Source organism: Myotis yumanensis, unplaced genomic scaffold, assembly GCF_028538775.1.
Source record: "Myotis yumanensis isolate MYYU_CA2020_CCGP unplaced genomic scaffold, mMyoYum1.0.hap1 SCAF_22, whole genome shotgun sequence".
In the NCBI taxonomy this organism is placed as follows: Eukaryota; Metazoa; Chordata; class Mammalia; order Chiroptera; family Vespertilionidae; genus Myotis; species Myotis yumanensis.
The window spans coordinates 4,817,561-4,838,855 of NW_027223773.1; the positions used below are offsets into that span (position 1 = coordinate 4,817,561).

General features: G+C 51.6%; 1 protein-coding gene across 3 annotated transcripts in view; it reads left to right on the plus strand.

Annotated features, from left to right (window-relative positions):
* The window catches only part of ACTN2 (actinin alpha 2), a 43,906-nt gene extending 22,959 nt beyond the window's left edge, over nucleotides 1-20,947 (plus strand). Inside the window, exons 7-21 of one of the 3 annotated variants that reach the window (XM_070401374.1) lie at nucleotides 996-1,077; nucleotides 6,244-6,329; nucleotides 7,778-7,870; nucleotides 9,086-9,316; nucleotides 10,203-10,350; nucleotides 10,691-10,841; nucleotides 11,264-11,372; nucleotides 12,468-12,608; nucleotides 13,490-13,672; nucleotides 14,423-14,557; nucleotides 14,689-14,868; nucleotides 15,664-15,810; nucleotides 17,054-17,119; nucleotides 17,926-18,084; nucleotides 19,069-20,947. In XM_070401374.1, the coding sequence (XP_070257475.1) occupies nucleotides 996-1,077; nucleotides 6,244-6,329; nucleotides 7,778-7,870; nucleotides 9,086-9,316; nucleotides 10,203-10,350; nucleotides 10,691-10,841; nucleotides 11,264-11,372; nucleotides 12,468-12,608; nucleotides 13,490-13,672; nucleotides 14,423-14,557; nucleotides 14,689-14,868; nucleotides 15,664-15,810; nucleotides 17,054-17,119; nucleotides 17,926-18,084; nucleotides 19,069-19,227 (2,070 nt within the window). In that variant the 3' untranslated portion in view covers nucleotides 19,228-20,947. Of the gene's footprint in view, nucleotides 1-995; nucleotides 1,078-4,364; nucleotides 4,451-6,243; nucleotides 6,330-6,480; nucleotides 7,567-7,777; nucleotides 7,871-9,085; nucleotides 9,317-10,202; nucleotides 10,351-10,690; nucleotides 10,842-11,263; nucleotides 11,373-12,467; nucleotides 12,609-13,489; nucleotides 13,673-14,422; nucleotides 14,558-14,688; nucleotides 14,869-15,663; nucleotides 15,811-17,053; nucleotides 17,120-17,925; nucleotides 18,085-19,068 lie in introns of those variants that run through there. The other 2 variants (XM_070401376.1, XM_070401375.1) reach the window with 2 other exon arrangements.
* The last annotated feature ends 348 nt before the right edge of the window (nucleotides 20,948-21,295 follow it).

The window sequence follows — 21,295 nt, forward strand, 5'->3', positions numbered from 1 at the left end:
AGGCCTAGCGCCTGAGCACGGATTAACCTGTCTCCCACACGAGGGGCGTTTCGTAACCATCTCCCTGTGGGTGCAGATAGTAGTTGCCGCCTCAGAAACGGAGTTGGAGGATTTGATTTCGGGTTTGCTCTCTTCGGAAAGCCAAACTCAGGAAATGTTCCCTCTCCCTTTAAGCTTAAGCTTCTGCGGGCTTACGTTTCACACGGACCTTGAACCCTTCCTTTCAAAGAGGTTAAAAAATGTGACCTGTGCTGGAGGGGAGAAACCAGGCCTGTCCCCCTTGGGGGACAGTTGCTCTGCGTGAGGTTTAGGGTTTAGGACGGGCAGTCTCCCCCCCCCCCCCCCCCACCATGCCCAGCAGGGCCACTTCCCGGTGGCTGGTGCACTTAGCTGGCCCCTCATACCCTGTTGCTGTGTTTGGGGGAGCCCGCCCCTCTGCATGCTGCCCTCACCTGTGTGGCGTGCACGGCTGTTGGTGTCCGGGTTGGCACGCCCATGCTAGCTGTCACCTGCTCACCGCCCTCCTGAGAGGGGACCACAGCACTGTGATAGAGGGTCGCCTAAGGGAATGGATGGACCAGAGTTGCTCAGCTTTTCAAAGCTTATATTTTATCCCCGAGCTTTTAAAATGTTTCAGACATACAGACAGTATCTAAGTGTTCCAATTAATCTTTCTTTATTTGCAAAATGAGGGGATTGCACTAGACAGACAGGCAGACGGAGTTTCATTCGTCCCTGACAGGTGCTCACCTGAGAGCTGGCTTCCTGCTCCTCAGCCTGTGCTTTTGTACATTTAAGACAAGGGTGTCGGGCTAATTCTCCACAGACACCTTCCAGGCCCTGCCCAGAGGAAATGCCTGGCCACGCCCTCCCGCCCGCAGAGCCTCCGTGTTATGAATTGCACTGGGCATGGATTGTGTGGGTTTTTTTGAATCATTTTTCTAAATGTTCAAAAGCACATCGTTAAACGTGTGCCTGTGCCGTTTTCCCTGCAGGACGACCCGGTGGGAAACATCAACCTGGCCATGGAGATTGCGGAGAAGCATCTGGACATTCCCAAAATGCTGGACGCCGAAGGTGAGACGCCGTGCCACCTGCCGGGGCGGGCGGATGCCATCTGGGGGCTGCGTGTGCGGTGGCCACGCCCGGGGATTTGTAAAGCTTTACCGCCAGGTTTCATCTGGAGCATTAGGGCTCCTCAGTGAGTATTAGAGGAACAAGTAGTAGCTTGTTCGTAAGTTATTTTTAAAAATCCTGCACGTACACACAAGAAAAGCCAGCAAAACTGGAGAGAGGAGCTGGTCAAAGAGGATGCTTCGATTTGCGATTTTCAAAGAAAAACGTCCTGTTTTAGTTTTTTAACAACATAGATTTTCTTACCCCGTAGAGACAACTGCAGTTAAGAAATCTTCCTGTGAGGTGCTTAAGATGCCCAGAGGAAAAAGCCCTTCCTCCAACTAGAAGGCATTGAATCAGACAAGGAGATTGTAATTAGTTCAAGTTCAATGTTGCTTCGCTAGGTCGGAAGGAGCGAAGTACTTTGCCGTTCAGCGTCCCTCCCGCGGGGGACGGTTTCAGATGCCTTTTGCGCCCTTGCTGTGCGATGAACCCGCGCGTCGTACCCAGGGCACGCGTGTCAAGCACAGAGGTGGAGGACGCTCATTCATTCGTCCACTTACTCATGACTCCCGCATCGCTGGGCAGACACTGACCGAGCACTTACTGCGAGCGAGACCCTGGCTACCGAGGCGGGTGATGAGATGTGAAAGGTGGGGTTAGGGTTAAGGTTCCCCAACTCAAGGAACCCGGGTTACCATGTTTGTTCTCAATATTATCCTCTGGTGGCCCATTGCTTCCACTAATTGCATTTTTGGGAAAAGCAAAGGACTTGATTATAGTCAATCTTCTGTTTCTCCTCCTTTTTGGTGATTGCGTTACGGCTGCTGTAGCAAATTCCCAGACACCGGGTGGCTTAACACAACAGAACTGTCTCTCTGACGGTTCTGTAGGCTCTAGTCAAAGCCGAGGTGTTGGCAGGGCCACGCCCCCCCCCAGAGGACCCTCCTGGCTCCTCGCAGCCTCGGGAGGCCCAGGCCTCCCCCGGCTGGGGTGGCATCGCCACAGTCTCCGTCCCTCTGTGGCCGTCTTCCCTCTGTGTCTGTCTCTTTCCTTTTTATAAGGCAGGGGTGGGGAACCTTTCCCTGCCAAGGGCCATTTGGATAGTTATAACATCATTCGGGGGCCATACAAAATTATCCACTCAAAAATGAGCCTGCGGTATTTAGCCAAACATTGCATTAACTCCGCCCTCATGCCTTGGCAGGGCCAGACCAAAGGATTTCTCGGGCCTTATATGGCCCGCGGGCCGGATGTTCCCCAGCCCTGTTGTAAGGACCTCATCTTAATGGAACACCTGCAAAGACCCTGCTTTCAAATAAGGTCACATTTCCAAGGACCGGGGGTAGGACTTCACATATCTTTTGAGGGGCCAAAACATCGATCTTTCCGTTAGGATTCTAGTTTTACCTATTTATTAATTTAACTGTTTATCTATCAAACACCTGTATTACAGGTGTTAATTCTACGTATGGTTTCTCCAAACTCTTTCGAGGGAGAAAGTCAATAAAGCAGCAGAGAAAGGTTCTTTTCCCTTTTTTCTCCCTCTCTCCTCTCTAAGTTTGCATTTGTGTGGCCTCTCCTTGACCTGTCCATACAGTAACGACTACCCCGCATTTACTCACTTGAATTAATAGCTATGATACTGCCCGGCTGGTGTAGTTCAGTGGATAGAGCGTCGTCCCATGGACCAAAGGGTCCAGGGGTTGATTCCCCGTCAAGGGCACATGCCCAGGTTGTCGGCTCAATCTTCGGGAGGGGGAGGGCGGGAGGCAACCGATCAATGATTCTCTCTCATCGTTGATGTTTCTGTCTCTCTCTCCCTCTTCCTTCCTCTCTGAAATCAATACAAATATATTTTTTAAAAAATAGCTAAGATACAAAAAGGAGGAGAAAACTGTTGCCATTTAGTACATTCATCTTCCCGTCCGCTCCTCCCTACTGTCTACGGTCAAGGGCAGCCAGGCTCACTCACTGTCATCCGGCCTGCTGTCCGCCTTCTTGTTCTTGAGTTTCTCCTTGGTCTCTGAGCCCTCAGGACACATCGCCATTCGGTGCATCCTTTGCAGCCAATGGGATGCTAGCACGCTATTCATCGCCTCCTCCCTGTGGTACACCCCCGTCTCCCATTACTTCCCTTCATCTTTTTGAATGGTTCAGGGAAATTCTCCAAAGCGATATTATTTTCTTGGTAGAGTAACTTCTCATGAGAATCTTCTGACTGACAGGCATGTGGCGACGCTATGATGAACCCACCCGCCCAGCCAAGCCCCCATGTGAGCCTTCATGTCTTGGCCGCCGACCCTCGGACTTAACTTCTGTTATTCTGGCCACTCGTATTGTTCTCTTGTGCCCTGGTCCCCTCCCAGCTCACTCATCCCGCCGGCTGCCGTTGACCAGACCTCCTGTTGTGTGTTGGTCTCTGCACCCGACGTGGGAATTTTCTGGGGGCTCATTGGAACTGTCATCTGCGATAAAAGCTGCAGAAATGCCTCATCCTATTGTCTTGATGCTTATTTTATTTTTTTAAATGTACTTTTATTGATTTCAGAGAGGAAGGGAGAGAGAGAAAAGAGAGAGAGAGAGAGAGAGAGAGAGAGAGAGAGAGAGAGAGAGAGAAAGAGAAAGAGAGAGGTCAATGATAAGAGAATCATGGACCGGCTGCCTTCTGCACGCCCCACACTGGGGATCGAGCCCGCAACCCGGGCATGTGCCCTGACTAGGAATTGAACCGTGACCTCCTGGCTCATAGGTGGATGCTCAACCACTGAGCCACGCCGGCCGGGCTGTCTTCGTGCTTTTAAAAGGACATGAACCTTGCTTCCCTGGTTTCCTCCACAACCTCTCGAGTTTGGTCCCCGCTCTAGGTGTGCGGCCGCACCTGTTCTGCATGGACCGCAGAAGGGTCTCTGACCCAGCCGCCCCGCGCACAGCGATGGGAGTCTCCGGGGCCGTCGCCATGTGCACCCTGTGGAATCAGGTCCGAGTCAGGCCGTGGACGTGACCGACTCTGAGCCGGGTGCCCTTCCCTTCGGCCATCCCTTCGGCCATCCCTTCGTTTCCATTGGCGCTTCCCAGCCGTGCACGGGGCAGTGCCTGTACAGGGGCGACGTCTTTGATTTGAGCCCAAGTGTCCACGACGTGAGCGCGTGGGGTGCAGGGAAGGTCCCCGGCTCCGGCCCCCAGAGGCACTCGGGGGAGCCCGCGGCGGGGCACGGCGGGCAGTTAACCTTGTTTTCTCCACGCAGATGTGGTAGACACGGCCCGGCCCGACGAGCGCGCCCTAATGACTTATGTCTCCTGTTACTATCATGCTTTCGCTGGTGCCCAGAAGGTGAGGACGGAAAGCCGGTCGCCGCCCACCCCTCACCTTCTGTGTCTCCATCTCTTTCCATCGTTTTTCTCTTCTCTCCCCTCTCCTCCGAGTAAGGAGGCCCATCCGGCCCCGAGGCGGCAGTTGTGTGTCTTTTTTTCCAGTGCAGTTTTCTTTGAAACCTGCTTTCTGTCTGTGCACCAGCATGCCGTCGCTCGTGGTTGTTTTCCAGAAGATTCCATCCCGTGACACAACCCCTCGTCCTCTCTGTCAGTGCCCTCTGCAAACCCTGTGACTAGGCTGGACGAGTTTCATGTTGGGGAATCACCTGGTGTCTTTTTAACTTCATTCTGTCCAGTGACTGATCTCAGTTTCTTTCTTTTTTTTTTTAAAAAAAAATATGTTTTTATTGATTTCAGAGAGGAAAGGAGAGGGAGAGGGAGAGAGAGAAACATCAGTGTTGAGAGAGAGAGTCATTGATTGTCTGCCTCCTGCACGCCCCACACTGGGGATGGAGCCCACAACCCGGGCATGTGCCCTGACCGGGAATCGAACCGAGACCTCCTGGCTCACGCCGGCTGGGCTGAGCTCAGTTTAAAGTTGAAAAGCGGCCGAAACCGGTTTGGCTCAGTGGATAGAGCGTCGGCCTGCGGACTGAAAGGTCCCGGGTTCGATTCCGGTCAAGGGCATGTACGTTGGTTGCGGGCACACCCCCAGTAGGAGATGTGCAGGAAGCAGCTGGTCGATGTTTCTCTCTCATTGATGTTTCTAACTCTCTATCCTTCTCTCTTCCTCTCTGTAAAAAATCAATAAAATATATTTAAAAAAAAAAAAAATAAAGTTGAAAAGCGAGTCAGCAAATCTGGCGTTGCCGCGGTTCCGTTTCCTCTCTTCCTGATGGTTAATTCAGCAGCTAATAGAAATGCTGGCAAGAGCCGTGGGTGTGCAAGCCACGTACACCCTTCTCTTCTGATGTGTCGTGGCCCTGGGGGATTTCTGTAACTGGCCTGGTAAGTACGTGTGGAGGCATCACAAGACACGCTTGTCCGGTGAATTTCATCGTCGCAGCAGCAGGCCGGTCACAGAGCAGAGTGGGGGCAGTTGTAGGGGTGCGGAGGGGGTGGGTGGGGTTGCAGAGATGGGCAGGGACTCTGCTGCCGCTCCCAGCATATCACAGAGGGACCCACGTCCCTCCGAGCAGAGGTGGCGGAGGGCCTGACCTGGTCAAAAGGTTGTGGCAGTGAGCGGCCACTCACTCTGATTCTGATCACAGCACACGGCTCCCACATTAATGCCTTGTAGCACTTTTATTTTTTAAAAAAATATATCTTTATTGATTGCAGAGAGGAAGGGAGAGGGAGAGAGATAGAAACATTCAATGATGAGAGAGAATCATGGATCGGCTGCCTCCTGCACGCTCCACACTGGGGATGGAGCCCGCAACCCGGGCATGTGCCCTGACCGGGAATCGAACCGTGACCTCCTGGTTCATAGGTGGATGCTCAGCCACTGAGCCACGCTGGCCAGTCTGCCTTGTCTGCACTTTTAAAAGCCCATTGAAGGTGAGGGAGGGAAAAGCCTCAGTTTGATCACTTAGGAAACGAAGGTTCAAATCATTCCGCTCCTGCACCATCTCGGTGCCGTCCCATCCGAGGCTCAGGGTGCGGACCCGGAGCCAGGGAACCTGTGGGTATGAACCACTCGTCCTTCTCTCGTTCACCCTGGCTTCTGCTCTGTGTGTGTGTGCGCGTGCGTGCGTGCGTGCGTGTGTGTGTGTGTGTGTGTGTTTTCTGTGCTGTTTTTCCCTTCCTCAGACATTGTCAACACCCCCAAACCGGACGAAAGGGCCATCATGACGTACGTGTCCTGTTTCTACCATGCTTTCGCGGGCGCGGAGCAGGTACCAGCACGCGTCCACGGGGCCGCGCTGCCCTCCGCATGCGTGTCTGTGCGTGTGTGTGTGCGCACACTTCACATCTACCTGGGCCTCTTTCCAAGTGCTTGTGATGCCCTAATTCCAAACTGTGAATGCCTTTTTTTTGTTTTTTGTTAACAGCTTTAACTTTAGGCCATTCCTGAAGTGTTTTGTCTCTCTTTCCTTCTAAGACACCACTTTGATGTCATTACTAAATTGTGGGAAACGTTTGTGCTTTAGAAAAAGCAGGCACCGTGGACACTGAGCTGTAAACAGGACACACAGCCAGGAGCCCGCATGCCTCCCCGGGCCCCGGTTCCTAGAAACGGCTCGAAACGGCCCTCGCTGCTCAGGGCTGTGTCCTAACATTTGTCAAGACGGATCCCGTTTTAGCTGAAATGGGCCAAGGATGATTGTCATAGAAGCTCAAAAAAAACCACCCCTCACATTCCTTGAGACAAAAATCCCAAGGGATGGACAGTGTGGTCAACGTCCCTTTTCTCCATGTTGACCTGTTTCTGTGTCCGGCCCCTTCACCTATGGCATCTGGACGTGGAGAGCCCTGATAGACAGGGATGGACAAAGCCTGTGTTGCTGCCGTGTCTCTAGGACCATTACCAGCACGTGAGGGTTACCGGAGACCAGCTTGTATTAGGGGTCTAGAGGCGAGGCTTTGGGACAGGCTGTGGTCTGGAGGCCCAGACGGCACAATACTCTTCTTTTTAAAAAAAAAAAAAAAAAATATATATATATATATATATATATGTATATATATATATTTTAATTGATTTTAGAGAGGAAGGGAGAGGGAGAGAGAGTAGAAACATCAATGATGAGAGAGAATCATTGATTGGCTGCCTCCTGCACGCCCCACACTGGGGATCGAGCCCGCAACTCAGGCATGAGCCCTGACAGGGAATTGAACCGTGACCTCCTGGTGCATAGGTCGATGCTCAACCACTGAGCCACACTGGCCAGGCCCAAAGGCTAATGTTATTTAGGGATTCTCACCCCCATAGTCCCAAGGTCAGTACATAAGGAGTGAGCTCAGACAGACATTCAGGGACCTCGGATATAGGTTTCCTCCACCCGTGTATTTCTGTTACTAACTTGGTTGATGTGTTACAAAGCGTGTGTTTATACTAATGGTATCTCCCCATTGTTCCCTACAGTATATTCAGCCTGCCCTGTACTATAAGTCTGTGTGAAAACTGTCAAAAAGGTGTGAAACGATGCATACCATCGAGCAGCCCTAACCCTCCGTCTGGCTCCCCCCTAACCTGGAATCTGCGTGCCGTGTACCACACGCCCCCTCCCCCTTCCCCCTCCTCCCTCCTTCCCCCTCCCCCTCCCCCTCCGTCCCTCTCACGCTCCGTCCTGCGTGTGCACGTCCTGTCGACAGAGCTGTCCCGTTTACCTATTGTGTTTTACAGGCCGAGACAGCAGCTAACAGGATATGTAAGGTTCTTGCTGTGAATCAAGAGAATGAGAGGCTGATGGAAGAATATGAGAGGCTAGCGAGTGAGGTAAAGGAAACGGTGACCCACCGCCCTGTCCGTACCCACCCAGCGGGTGAGGCCAGAGGGGGAACACGGGTGGTCCATGTTGTTCTCTTTGCATTTTTTCATCTCAGACAGAATAAACGTAGGGAGACACAGTTGAACTCAGGCAGGGGTGGTTCATCTGAAGCAACGCAATGATTGGCACCAAGGTAGCCCTGATGGGCTTGGCAGCCCGCCCGGAGCTCAGAGGCGGCGGCGTGCTTATTTATTTACTTTTTAAATATATTTTTATTGATTTCAGAGAGGAAGGGAGAGGGAGAGCGAGAGAGAGACATCAGTGATGAGAGGGAGTCATTGGTCAACTGCCTCCTGCACGCCCCGTACTTGGTATAGAGCTCACAGCCCTGGGCATGCTCCCTGACCGGGGATCGAACTGTGACCTCCTGGTTCATAGGTCGACGCTCAACCGCTGAGCCACGCCGGCCGGGCATTTGCTGCCATTTCTCAGTGGCTTCTGAGCAGCCCATTTCTAAGACTCTGGTGGTGATTCGATACAATGGACTCGGTCCTCTGGCGTTCACTCCCATGTTCACTTGTGCCGTGTGGATTTCCCCGGAAGCTCGATATCAGGTTAAAGGAGGCTTCGGCACTGAGTCCATCCCAGATGTACAATACGTTTGTTCAGCAACCGAATTCATTAGATTGGAGCTTACATTAAACCCACTTTTCTTCGCCACATTTTCACACTGCATTTCACCATGTCGGATGATTTTTTGTTTTTGTTTTTATTTCATTTGAAAGCTCCATCCAGCGTTTGTCTGCTAGTGTCTGGTCCCCGAGTTTCCTGTGCGTGTCACACATTTGTGAAACATGACTCGTGCTGACTCTGAGTTCTCACTGGTGTGTGGTGGTCGGGGTGACCGCTGGTGGCCGCCTGGACGGGGTAGGGGGGGGCGGTGCTGACGTGTCCATCCGTGCCCAGAGGTGCCTGGCCTCTCCTGTCAGTCGGGCCTTACAATTCTGTTGTTATAGGAATATTACGTTCATCCACCCCCTTTTTTAAAAAAATATTTTTTATTGTTGATAGTATTACAGATATCTCCCATTTCACTCCCCTATAACCCCCTCCTCCCAGCCCCTACTCCCCGTTCTCCCCCGCCAGGTCTTCATGTTGTCAGGTCACTTTAAGCGGGTTGTTTTGCCGGTGTTTGTAGCCGTGTGCCTGTGTTTTGGGAACAGCTCTTGGAGTGGATCCGCCGCACCATCCCCTGGCTGGAGAACCGGGCCCCCGAGAAGACCATGCAGGCCATGCAGAAGAAGCTGGAGGACTTCCGGGATTACCGCCGGAAGCACAAGCCCCCGAAGGTGCAGGAGAAATGCCAGCTGGAGATCAACTTCAACACCCTGCAGACCAAGCTGCGCATCAGCAACCGGCCGGCCTTCATGCCCTCCGAGGGCAAGATGGTGTCAGTGAGTGCCGGGCCTCCTCCCGTCGTCTCAGTTAATGAACATAACGTCTTTCTTTTTTTAAAAGAATACATATATATGTACTAGAGGCCCAGTGCATGGAAATCATGCATGGGTAGGGTCCCTAGGCCTGGCCAGCGATCAGGGCTGATCTGCAGGGTGACCGGAGTGGCAGTCACCTTGGCTGGCCTGGGGCCTGCAGGCTCGGGGCAGCTCCTGCGTTGAGCGTCTGCCCCCTGGTGGTCAGTGTGCATCATAGCGACCTGTCGTTCCGCTGGTCGTTCAGCCGTCCCATCAATTTGCATATTAGGCTTTTATCATATAGGATATTTATTGATTTTAGAGAGGAAGGAAGAGGGGAGGGAGAGAGAGAGAGAAACATCAAAGACGAGAGAGAATCATGGATTGGCTGCCTCCTGCACGCCCACACTGGTTTAATTATTCATTGTCTTTCTCTTGCCCATCAGGAAGGCTGCACGGGGATGGGGACTTTATGGGTGTTTCTCCTCTTATAGAAAGTCTGTGGCTCACGCCCGACACTTGTGTGATGTCAGGAAACAGTGGGTGGTCAGAGGGTTGGTGGAGCCCAGTCACTGAGTCAAAGTGGCTGCGAATTGAGTCATGTTGAGGTGTCCTCGTCTTCTGGCCAGAAAATAAAGCCCCCTGGCCTCTGTCCACATCTGGAGAAGCACCAGGCATTTGCTCGCTCATGAGAACAACTGCACTCGTTTTAAAAGGCCTGGGCAATAATGACACATTCGGAAGCTAACACACTGGAATGCTTATTGGGGGTTGGGGGTGAGGGAAGTGGAGGGGCTCACAGGGGTGTCCAGGAGGCCGGGGTGTAACCGCCGGGCCTGCCCTGTCCTCCCCCTCCCCCCCTCCCCAGGACATCGCCGGGGCCTGGCAGCGGCTGGAGCAGGCGGAGAAAGGCTACGAGGAGTGGCTGCTGAACGAGATCCGGAGGCTGGAGCGTGTGGAGCACCTGGCCGAGAAGTTCAGGCAGAAGGCTTCCACCCACGAGACCTGGGCCTACGGTGAGCGGCCTGGCTGGGCCTGGACCGAGGCTCAGGGGCAGCTGCTAACTCCACCCCGAGCGCGCGACCTGCAGGGGCATCCTGGCCTCTCTCCGCTCTGCTCTCTTGCACTAAGCCTCTTACTTCCTAATGGAGCAGATAATGTATTTTTTTTTTCTTTCACAAAATGGCACTTGAAATACATTCCTCCCACACTTGCCTACGCAGGGCCTGGTCGCCTCCAGTCCTCCCCTCCTTTTTCTGCTTGATTCCACCATCTCTGCTCATTCCCTAACTTTGCAGGCACCAAGAAGCTGCCGGTGACATAGGCCTGTTCTCACTCTTGTGCCAACCTTTTCAGGCAAAGAGCAGATCTTGCTGCAGAAGGATTATGAGTCGGCGACGCTGACCGAGGTGCGGGCCCTGCTGCGGAAGCACGAGGCCTTCGAGAGCGACCTGGCGGCCCACCAGGACCGCGTGGAGCAGATCGCCGCCATCGCGCAGGAGCTCAAGTACGTGCAGCCGTGGACACCCACCCCCGTGGGTGTGGGGACGGGGAAGGGCTCCCCGGAGCCTTCCCAGGGAGGAGTCCGGCCCGGCCTTCTTTCTTGTCTGGAGTTTAGGGAGAGCGAAGCTGGAGGAATCTGGGGTGGGATCATCCTGTGACGATGAACAAAACCCTGAAATATCTGCCAATTCTACCAGATCTTTTAAAAATCCTCCTTTACGTAATAAAAGGCTAATATGCAACTTGTTCCCTTGGGAGTTCGACTGGGAGACCGGGAGTTGGGTCGCTCGCTATGACGAGAGACCCTACCCATGCACGAATTTCATGCACCGGTCCTCTAGAATATATATGATCTGTTTATTTGGACTCTGCTCATTTTTTCTGCCATCTTCTAGGACCGCTAATCTCTGTCTTCACTTCGAACAGCGAGCTGGACTACCACGACGCGGTGAACGTCAATGATAGGTGCCAGAAGATCTGTGACCAGTGGGACAGGCTGGGGACGCTTACGCAGAAGCGGAGAGAGGCCCTGGAGGTGAGGTCTCTACGCCGCCCGGGGATGTGGAACCCAGACTCTTCCCCTACGTCCCTGTCACTGATTTCTTGCTTTTCTGTGTTACTATGTGTATAAAACAAGGCAGATTGTCCGGTGCAAGGAGCCCCCAAAGAGAATAGGAAAAGTAGGAGAAAGAGGGAAATGAGAAGTTGGGAGTTTTGTACTATATTTTTTTTTAAAAAAATCAGGTTGTCCAGCTGGTGTGGCTCAGTGGTTGAGCGTTGACCTATGAACCAGGAGGTCATGGTTTGATTTCCAGTTGGGGCGTGCAGGAGGCAGCCGATCCATGATTCTCTCTCATCATTGATGTTTCTCTCTCTCTCTCTTCCTCTCTGAAATCAATACAAATATATTTAAAATATAAAAAATTATAAAATAACCTGTAGTCCTCCTTGCTCCATGAGGTGGGGACTTTCGGGAAAGTCATCCTCTCTATGACTGTGGACTGAAATGGGGACGCTGCCCTGAATGTTTAGTTATGTAACATGGTTAGGGAATCACTTCTGACTTACCAAGCAGGGCATCTGTTTTCTAAAAGGTGACATGTCGTGGATTTCTTAAGTACTTTCAAACCAGGCTCCTTTATTGTTGTTGTTTTTGTTTTTAAATATATCTTTATTGATTTCAGAGAGCAAGGGAGACGGGGGTGGGTGGGAGAGAAAAACATCAATGATTGAAGAGAATCACTGATTGGCTGCCTCCTGCATGGCTGCCTACTGGGGATCGAGCCTGCAACCCGGGCATGTGCTCTGATCGGGAATCAAACCTGGGACACTTCAGAACACAGGCCGAGGTTCTATCTACTGAACCAAACCAGCTAGGGCCAAACCAGGCTGCTTTGGATGTCATCAAACCCTTCTTTGACTGAGAAGACACTGCAGAGAGCTGCCGGGCTCGGCCTGATGATGTGAACGGTGGTTAATCTTGTGTGTCGACACGCTAACGACGAGAACGCTGTGATTCCCAGAATGTCAGGGAATCATGTGTGGCTCTGGAATGCATATGCACATTTTCAGGCAGTTTTTTTTATTATTATTATCAAATCTGTGATTGCGCCTGCTTCTTTCTGTCCAGAGAACCGAGAAGTTGCTGGAGACCATCGACCAGCTGCACCTGGAGTTTGCCAAGAGAGCTGCTCCATTCAACAACTGGATGGAGGGCGCCATGGAGGACCTGCAGGACATGTTCATCGTCCACAGCATCGAGGAGATCCAGGTAGGGACCCGTCCGTCCTCGCGCGGCAGCAGGTAGCTTTGTCCAAGGAGGCTGCTGTGGGATGGAGGAGGTCTGATGGCGCCTGAAGGGAAAGAGTTCTCGTCTGTGCCTTTTCTCCTTGGGGAGTGAGGGGTGTGCTTCCTGGGGGTCTGCAGGTGTGAAGGCAGCAGGGCTGGCTCCTTTCGTGGGACGTCAGAGGCACACACCGGTCCTCAGAAAGGGCAGCGAAGTTAAGCTCTGCCCTCGGTGGAGAGAGAGACACCTACACAGAAGCTGGGGGTGGGAATAATGGAAGCAAAAATGATTTTTCTTAAAAAAGGGAACATTGTTTTTGAAGACTTTGGATTTCTAGCCATTGATTAAATAGTCACCATGATATATATATATTTTTCCATTTCAAAGAACTTGACTTTTGTGCACAAAATAGCTTTTCTGAAGCATTCAGATTTGTTTTCCTCCAGAGATCCCTGCAGGGAGAAAGGCATTCATGGCCCTGGCCGGTTTGGCTCAGTGGATAGAGCATCAGCCCGCAGACTGAAGGGACCCGGGTTTGATTGCAGTCAAGGGCACGCACCTTGGTTGCCGGCTCGATCCCCGGTCACAGTTGGGGTGGGTGCAGGAAGCAACCAATTGAAGTGTCTCTCTCACATCAGTGTTTCTTTCTGTCTGTCTCTCCCCCTCCCTTCCACGCTGTCTAAAAATCAATCAAAAATATCCTCATGTGAGGATGAACAAAACAAAAAAAAAGGAAGGAAGAAAGGAAGGAAGGGAGGAAGGAAGAAAGAAAAAGAAAGAAATTCATGCGTGTGCAGACGGGAACACGGAACACTGTGACCTTCGCATGACCTAAGATCAGTTTTCCCACTTGTGTCTCTGGTCAGAGTCTGATCACGGCCCACGAGCAGTTCAAGGCCACGCTGCCCGAGGCGGACGGCGAGCGGCAGTCCATCATGGCCATCCAGAACGAAGTGGAGAAGGTTATTCAGAGCTACAACATCCGGATCAGCTCCAGCAACCCCTACAGCACCGTGACCATGGACGAGCTGCGGAACAAGTGGGACAAGGTGGGCGACGGGGCGTGTGTGGGGGACCAGGGCCCGCGTGGAGCCGAGGTTGAGGGCAGACATAACAACCCGGGGCAGTGAGAGTGACTGCCTGATTTTGCATCGTTTACCCCAAATTTCACCGACAAAATATGCTAAATTCTTAAATGCTGTTCAGCAACTTCTGAGGTTTGTAAGGAAAGTAGAGAGGATTTTTCCTGAAGGAAAATCTGATACTAAGACCACAAGTTTTAACTATTTTAAAACCGCAGCTGAAAGTTTGGTGCCGTCGGCTTCCCATTCAAGAATTTTCAGAATACAGGATGAGCATGTCCCACAGGTGTGTGACTTTTCAGTTCAGAAAATTGCTTAGAAAACTGTTTCGGGGAACTAAAATACTCGCCTCACTTGCTGCCTCCAATCCAGTGAGAGTGAAAATAGGGTTATTTGAGCCTTTTGTCTCATTCTTAAGAAAAGTTTATTTTCCTGGTTAAAATCCAGCACAGTTCCCACCCAGCCCACTGTCCCTAACACCCACCCACCCACTCAGCCTAGTGTCCCCGACGCACACACACCCAGTCTTAAGCAGGCATGGGCGGCAGTCACAACTAGAATGAGCTCTCCCTTTAGTCTCAGAGTTGGGACTCCCTCTCCCCTTCCTCTCACCCCCTCTGCTCCCACCCCCACACTTGGGACCATCACCCCATCTCTTGGTCGCTCCCATTGGACCAAAGCTGGCCTCTGACCCCTGCTGCCCTTGGGCCCCGACAGGTGAAGCAGCTGGTGCCCATCCGAGACCAGTCCCTGCAGGAGGAGCTGGCCCGCCAGCACGCCAACGAGCGCCTGCGCCGCCAGTTCGCTGCCCAGGCCAACGCCATCGGGCCCTGGATCCAGAACAAGATGGAGGTAGGGCGGTGCCTCCGAGCTTTGCCCGACGGGGGGTGGGGGGAGATCAGTCTCTGAGCTGACACTGCACCTGATTCCGGGTTGGGGGCGGGCCAGACCTGCTCACCTGGTCCCCACTGTGCTTGTCCCAGGAGATTGCCCGGAGCTCCATCCAGATCACCGGGGCCCTGGAGGACCAGATGAACCAGCTGAAGCAGTACGAGCACAACATCATCAACTACAAGAACAACATCGACAAGCTGGAGGGCGACCACCAGCTCATCCAGGAGGCCCTGGTCTTCGACAACAAGCACACCAACTACACCATGGAGGTACCTGCCACACACACCCCCCCCCCCCGCCCCCGCCCCCGCCCCCACCCGTGCTGCCTCCCTGGCTGTGACCGGCTCACTCAGGGGTTTCACCCACGCCGGCTTATTGGTTCCTATTGAGTCCTGCAAGTGTGGGAGGTGGAGATCTCTAATTCTCTCCTCCTCGTTTGTGAAAAGGCTTGTGACCCAGCCTGGCCAGTGTGGCTCAGTGGTTGAGCATCGACCTGGAAACCAGGAGGTCACAGTTTGATCCCCAGTCAGGGGCGTGCAGGAGGTGGCTGATAAATGACTCTCTCTCATCATTGATGTTTCTATCTCTCTCTCCCTCTCCCTTCCTTTCTGAGATCAATAAAAATATATTAAAAAAAAAAAGGCTGTGAGCCACAGCAGGCACTGCGCCACTGTCAGCAACAGCAGCAGCACAGCAGGAGCTCATTGCATGCTTCAGAGAGAGGACCAGGCATATTCCACCAGCTGACCAATCTGAGCTCCCTGGGAGCCCGTGGGTGTCATCCGGGGCCCTCCTGTTCCTTGTGACATGGAGAGAGATTTCTAGTGACAAAGAGACTGTCCACTGTATATTTTATCTACAATGTCACTGTTAGAACCCTGCCCTCGCTTTCGAGCATGTCCCACTACAGAATCTTGCAGAAAGCGGGCGAGTGGAGAGAAGCAGCATAGGGAGGTGGGAGTCAGCCCTGCTTCTCTCGCGTTGGGCCGACTCTCCCACGAGGAGGCCGGGAGGCCAGGTCGAGGCGCCAGAAGCCCCAGAGCTGACGGCTCCTCTCCCGGCAGCACATCCGCGTGGGGTGGGAGCTGCTGCTGACGACCATCGCCAGGACCATCAACGAGGTGGAGACGCAGATCCTGACGAGGGACGCCAAGGGCATCACCCAGGAGCAGATGAACGAGTTCAGAGCCTCCTTCAACCACTTCGACCGGGTACCTCCCCCTCGAGCTCTTTGCAGGGCAATACTGGGGACAGTCAGACACGTTCGAGAGAATGCCCATGCCGTTCGCTTAAGTCTTCAGGCCCTAGAAGGTCACGGGCAGGGGTGGTGAATGCCAAAGGCAGACGGCCACCGTGGTGACGGGTGCTAAGCTCTGACGTTGCCCAGGCCACGACGTCGAGGATTGTGTGCTGTTCGGTGCGGGTGACAGTGGACACCTTTGTACGTGGCAGCAAAGCTAGATTTGTTATAAGTGAATGTGTGTTCTTAACAAAATGTGGTTCTAAAGACTTCAAACCTTTTCCTCAGAAACTATTTAGGTAGAAGCACCTGATAGAAATTTAACCTGTTCTTTTGCCATATAAAACTTAATTTTCTTTTTTAATGAACAAAATCGACTCTTAAAGATGTTTTAAGGAAAATGCACCAACAAAATGGTGAGCATTTTCATCGTAAAGGCGTCTAAAAAGTGAAGTGTATTTTGATTTCAATAGTATTGAGTAAAACCAATTCTCTCTAAGAAAATCTGGCATTTAGCGACGGGATTTGGGGGCGGAGGGAAAAGGAAAGGTTTAAAATGACCTGGAAGTTCTGAGCCTTAAGAGAGGGGGTACCATTGAAGTGGAGGTGCCCCGGGCAGCGAGGCATCCCATTCTGGACTTCGGGGCTGAACCTAATGGTCATCTCTGACAAGATAGGGGCTGGGCGGCCACCCGGTCCATGGAGGCTGGGCCGCCCTGTGTCCTGCCCTGGCCTCCTCTCCACCGTGAGTGGCCGTGCGTGGACCCTCACGGGGTTTGTGCTGAGGCCACGTTTGACGCACGCAGGGCCATGCCTCGATTCTTCTTGGGCCTTGAAAATAAAAACCACCCTGGCCCAGGCTGAGAGCGGTGGTGGGCTCTGCTCAGCCATCAGTGAGTGGCCGTAGTCAGCTTCTGACTGGGTCATTTTCAGGGGCACGGGGTGCTTCCTTCCATTGCTTTCTTCAGTGTGTGGTCTTCCTTTCTTGTCTGTTGTCACCCCCCGCCCCCCCACCCCACCCCCACCCCGGGGTTAAGAAACCATTTTGTAACATCCCTGGGTTGGCTCTGGTCTTCCTGTAAGTCAGTGGTGACCTTGACAGTCTCCTTGGGCAGCTCAGGTGTCCCCTCTCTTCCTGGATTTTATTCCTCTGGTCAAGTAGAGTAGCTCTTTTGCCTCTAATTCCCAGCCTCTCTATTTGTATCTGTCGGCAGAGGAAGAATGGCCTGATGGACCACGAGGATTTCAGAGCCTGCTTGATTTCCATGGGCTACGACCTGGTAAGCAGAAGTGGAGGCTTCCCCAAGGGGATGTTTTGCTGAACTTGGGTATGTATTACAGGAGGTGACTGCCCCAAAGGGCGGTGGCACATTGGGGATGAGCCCATTTGCATTGAACAGGATAATCTTTCCGAAGGTTGCCTGCTACCATATGAAAGCAATTTCACCGAACCAGAATCTGTATTTGTATTCAGTCATCGTTCAGATATTAAGCTTTCCGGATGATTTGTAACAGCTCTATTGAGATATAACTCACTATACAATTGACCTGTTTAAAGTGTACACTTCAGTGGCTTTTCGTATCCTGATGATTTTTAAGTGCTTTTCCCTCTAACATTTTAAAAAGTAAAAAGGTTTAGTAGCAAATCAGCTCAGAAAGTCTTGCATTTCCCTGTGGCCCCTCACTCCCCTGGGAGCCACTAATGTGGATTCTCAGCGTGAGCCGCCCCGACTCCTCTCTCACCTTGAAAAGAAAAGCCTGGAGAGCCACCTTCCAGACTGCATGCCGCTCCTCTCGGTTGTCGTCTGGAAAAGGGCCAGCTCTCGCCCTGAAGTCTCTTATGTTCAGGCTGCAGGAGTGTGGGTCCCAGAGTGGAAGGAATTCAGGAGCCTCAGGCGTAAAGCCACAGCCGCTGTTACAGTCACTGGGTGGTATGACCTTTGTTCCAAAGCCTGCAGGGGGTGCAGGATACTTAAGTGTCCCCTGCTGCCCAAGGGAACTGGCAGGCAGCAGGTGAGCGCACTGACTGGCTCTGTGCATAGCTCTGTGCTCTTGAAGCCAATGTGTCCTCGCCACCTCGCCGCAGGGTGAAGCCGAGTTTGCCCGCATCATGACCCTGGTGGATCCCAACGGACAGGGCACCGTCACCTTCCAGTCCTTCATCGACTTCATGACCAGAGAGACAGCCGACACCGACACCGCGGAGCAGGTCATCGCCTCCTTCCGCATCCTGGCGTCCGATAAGGTCTGCACGCACAGATTCCTTCTGCTTCTGCATTTTTCTCATAAGAACAGAAACAACATTGCAAGGGAAAATAGTCCGGGAGTAGTGCAGGTTGGACCACATCAGCATTGTTTTCAGAAAGCAGCAGGTAGCCCAGCTGGGGTGGCTCCGTGGTTGAGCGTCGACCCATGAACCAAGAGGTCACCACTTCGATTCCCGGCCAGGTCACATGCCCAGTAAGGGATGTGCAGGAGGCAGCCAATCAGTGGTCCTCTTCATCGATGTTTCTGTCTCTCTATCCCTCTCTCTTCCTCTCTCTCTCTCAAATCAATAAAAACATTAAAAAAAAAAAAAAAGCAGCAGGTAAACAGTGGTGGTTCACCCAGAACAGAAAAATCAGACATTCTGCTCCTGGAATTTGTGCTTGGGCCTCAGTGAGTTTCATGCCAGGAACCAGGAGTGTGTACTTTGTAGGTTTTTTTTTTTTTTTTGGTGTGTTTTACTGGTTCAGCCAATAACCTTGAGGTCACAGTATTTATCCCTCCCGCTGTGGCTCAGTTTGAGAAATAATGGTGGCAATGCTCCCAGTGGGAGACCCACTGCCCTGCAGGAGTGGTCTTAGGTGTAAGCTCGGTCTGCAGGCACCAGGCCCATGAGACGGCCTGCCTTTGATCTTTTTTATTATTATTTTTAAAATATATATTTGTATTGATTTCAGAGAGGAAGGGAGAGGGGGAGAGAGAGAGAAACATCAATGATGACAGAGAATCATTGATCGGCTGCCTCCTGCACGCCCCCTACTGGGGATCAAGACCGTAACCTGGGCATGTGCCCTTGACTGGAATTGAACCTGGGACCCTTCAGTCCACAGGCCGATGCTCTCGACACTGAGCCAAACCAGCGAGGGCTGGACCCTTTTTTAAATTGAACCAACTGTGTATCACCATGAGCACACCTGTTGCAGGGTTTCCCCGACTGACTTGCAAACCCCTCTGTCTCTTGCAGCCGTACATCCTGGCGGAGGAGCTGCGGCGCGAGCTGCCCCCGGACCAGGCGCAGTACTGCCTGGGGCGCATGCCAGCCTACAAGGGCCCGGGCGCGGTGCCTGGCGCCCTGGACTACGCGGCCTTCTCCTCCGCCCTCTACGGGGAGAGCGACCTGTGACCCCGACGCTGGCCCGCCCACAGCAGCGAAAGACTTTGACGAGCGTGGTTAAGGGAAGGGACAGGGAGAGGCTTTGCGGCTCAGTAATGGTTTATGACATAGTGTGCTTCATCAATAGGTTTCTTTATTTCGGAATTGTTAGCTAAATGCAATGGAATATCAGGGTTTTTTGGTTTGTTTCTTTGCTCAAACAAGGCAAAATCCTTGAGTAGTATGAAATGAGGAGGGTCTAGGGACAGAAGAAAAGTACAAAATGGGAAATTCCCAAATACCCAAGATTTGAGACCAGGAAGGAAAAATTGGGTAAGTGTTTGATATCTTTAAAAATATTCTTAAGTAGGCTTATGTGATTATCGTGAGGGGAATATATTTGGGATATTCGTGTTTTACCTTCTCATCCAAAGATTAGCGATATTTTAAGTACTATTGTTTCTTTAGTTGAATTTAATGTTGTGAAACGGAACTTCCAGGGAATGGAACCAGACGACCCAAAATATCTTTAGTACTTAAAAATTTTTAAATAGAGTTTATAGTCAGCTCTTCGTTGTTTAGGACTACGCAGTCCAGTTAGTGGATTTCAATGCCTTATTTATCATCCAAAGTAGAGACCTCAGGAATCACAGAAGCCGGTCCGCTTGCCAGAGAGAAAGCTGTAGTCACTAGGAAAAACGAATGTGTTAGGATCACGTATTGAATCCAGGTTTCTGTGCATTTCCTAGAGCTTGTTAGCACGGGTTTGGAAGAGATGACTGTAGGTAAGCGCCTTAAGCCCTTGACTTTCTGACCTGGTCAGGAGGAGTTAGTAGGGAAGGACTCATTCTTAGCAGCAGTAGAGGTAGAGCTTGCATTGCAGACCTTTACATATTTTGGGGGGATGCTTTTTGTGTAGTAGGAATGACTCGACGTTTTTTGCCAGCACTCAGCGTGCGGTCACCACTGTGATTGGTGCCGAGCCCTGGGTCTGGCTCTCTCCACACCCGAGGCCCTGCCACGGAGGACACGCCATGCTCCCAGCATCCTCTGCTCTCTTGAATGTTCATCTGTTCGAATGTTTGGGCTGCCTTATGCTATAACTCCCCCTCTGTTTTTCCATCCTGTTGACAGCTTGTAGAGAAGGCAGGAATTCTGTTTACATCTGAGTCCTTAATGATCAGGAAAGGGATTATAAACAAACAAAAAACTGTTGCCAACAGCAATGCAAGTGTTACTAGAAAAGCAGTCCTGTGCCTGTTGCCCATGGTCTGCTTTCTCAGATTTTTGGTGGATTGCCACCAACAGCTGGAAAATGTGATACTTTCCATTCATACCTGTTCGGTAACTTCCTACTTTTACTGCATTGGCCCATGTAGAACCCTTAACCTTTAAAAATTTCATTTGCTTCATTTTATTAAGTAGTTGGTAGGTAGCAGGTTCCTGAAATACCCGAGTCCCTGTGTGTCATGCCAAACACTTTGGGTGATAAGTAGAGGAACTCTGACTCTTTATTTCCAGCAGGTGCTATATTCCAGCCATAAACATTAAGGAAACACTGGGAAGTCGTTCTGACTCTGAGGCTATGAGGGGGACTTGGGGTGTTTTAGGATGCGTACAGGTAGCTCAGCTGCCTAAAATGTTCATTGCTTTACAATATTCAGGCAAGAGGATAGATGTACTATCTGCTAATAAATGAAGAAAGGAGATAAACTCTGAAAAACACTTAATAAACATGTTTATACTCTCATCTTAGAAGATATTTTTATTTCTGAAGCTGAATTATCCATTAAACTTAATTTATAAAAGAAAAAGAATCCATGCTTATCTTTTTTTCAAAGAATAGCCCGTTTCCTCGGTTAACCACAAACTTCCTCACTTAAAATTGCCATCATATTTAAAAACTCTCCTTTGGGTAACTATTTGCCAGCCATAAAGAATTAGAAACTGGCCCTCACCAGTTTAGCTCAGTGGATAGAGCATTGGCCTGTAGACTGAAGGGTCCTGGGTTCGATTCCAGTCAAGGGCACATGCCGGGTTGCAGGCTTGATCCTCAGTAGGGGGCATGCAGGAGGCAGCCAATCAATGAGTCTCTCTC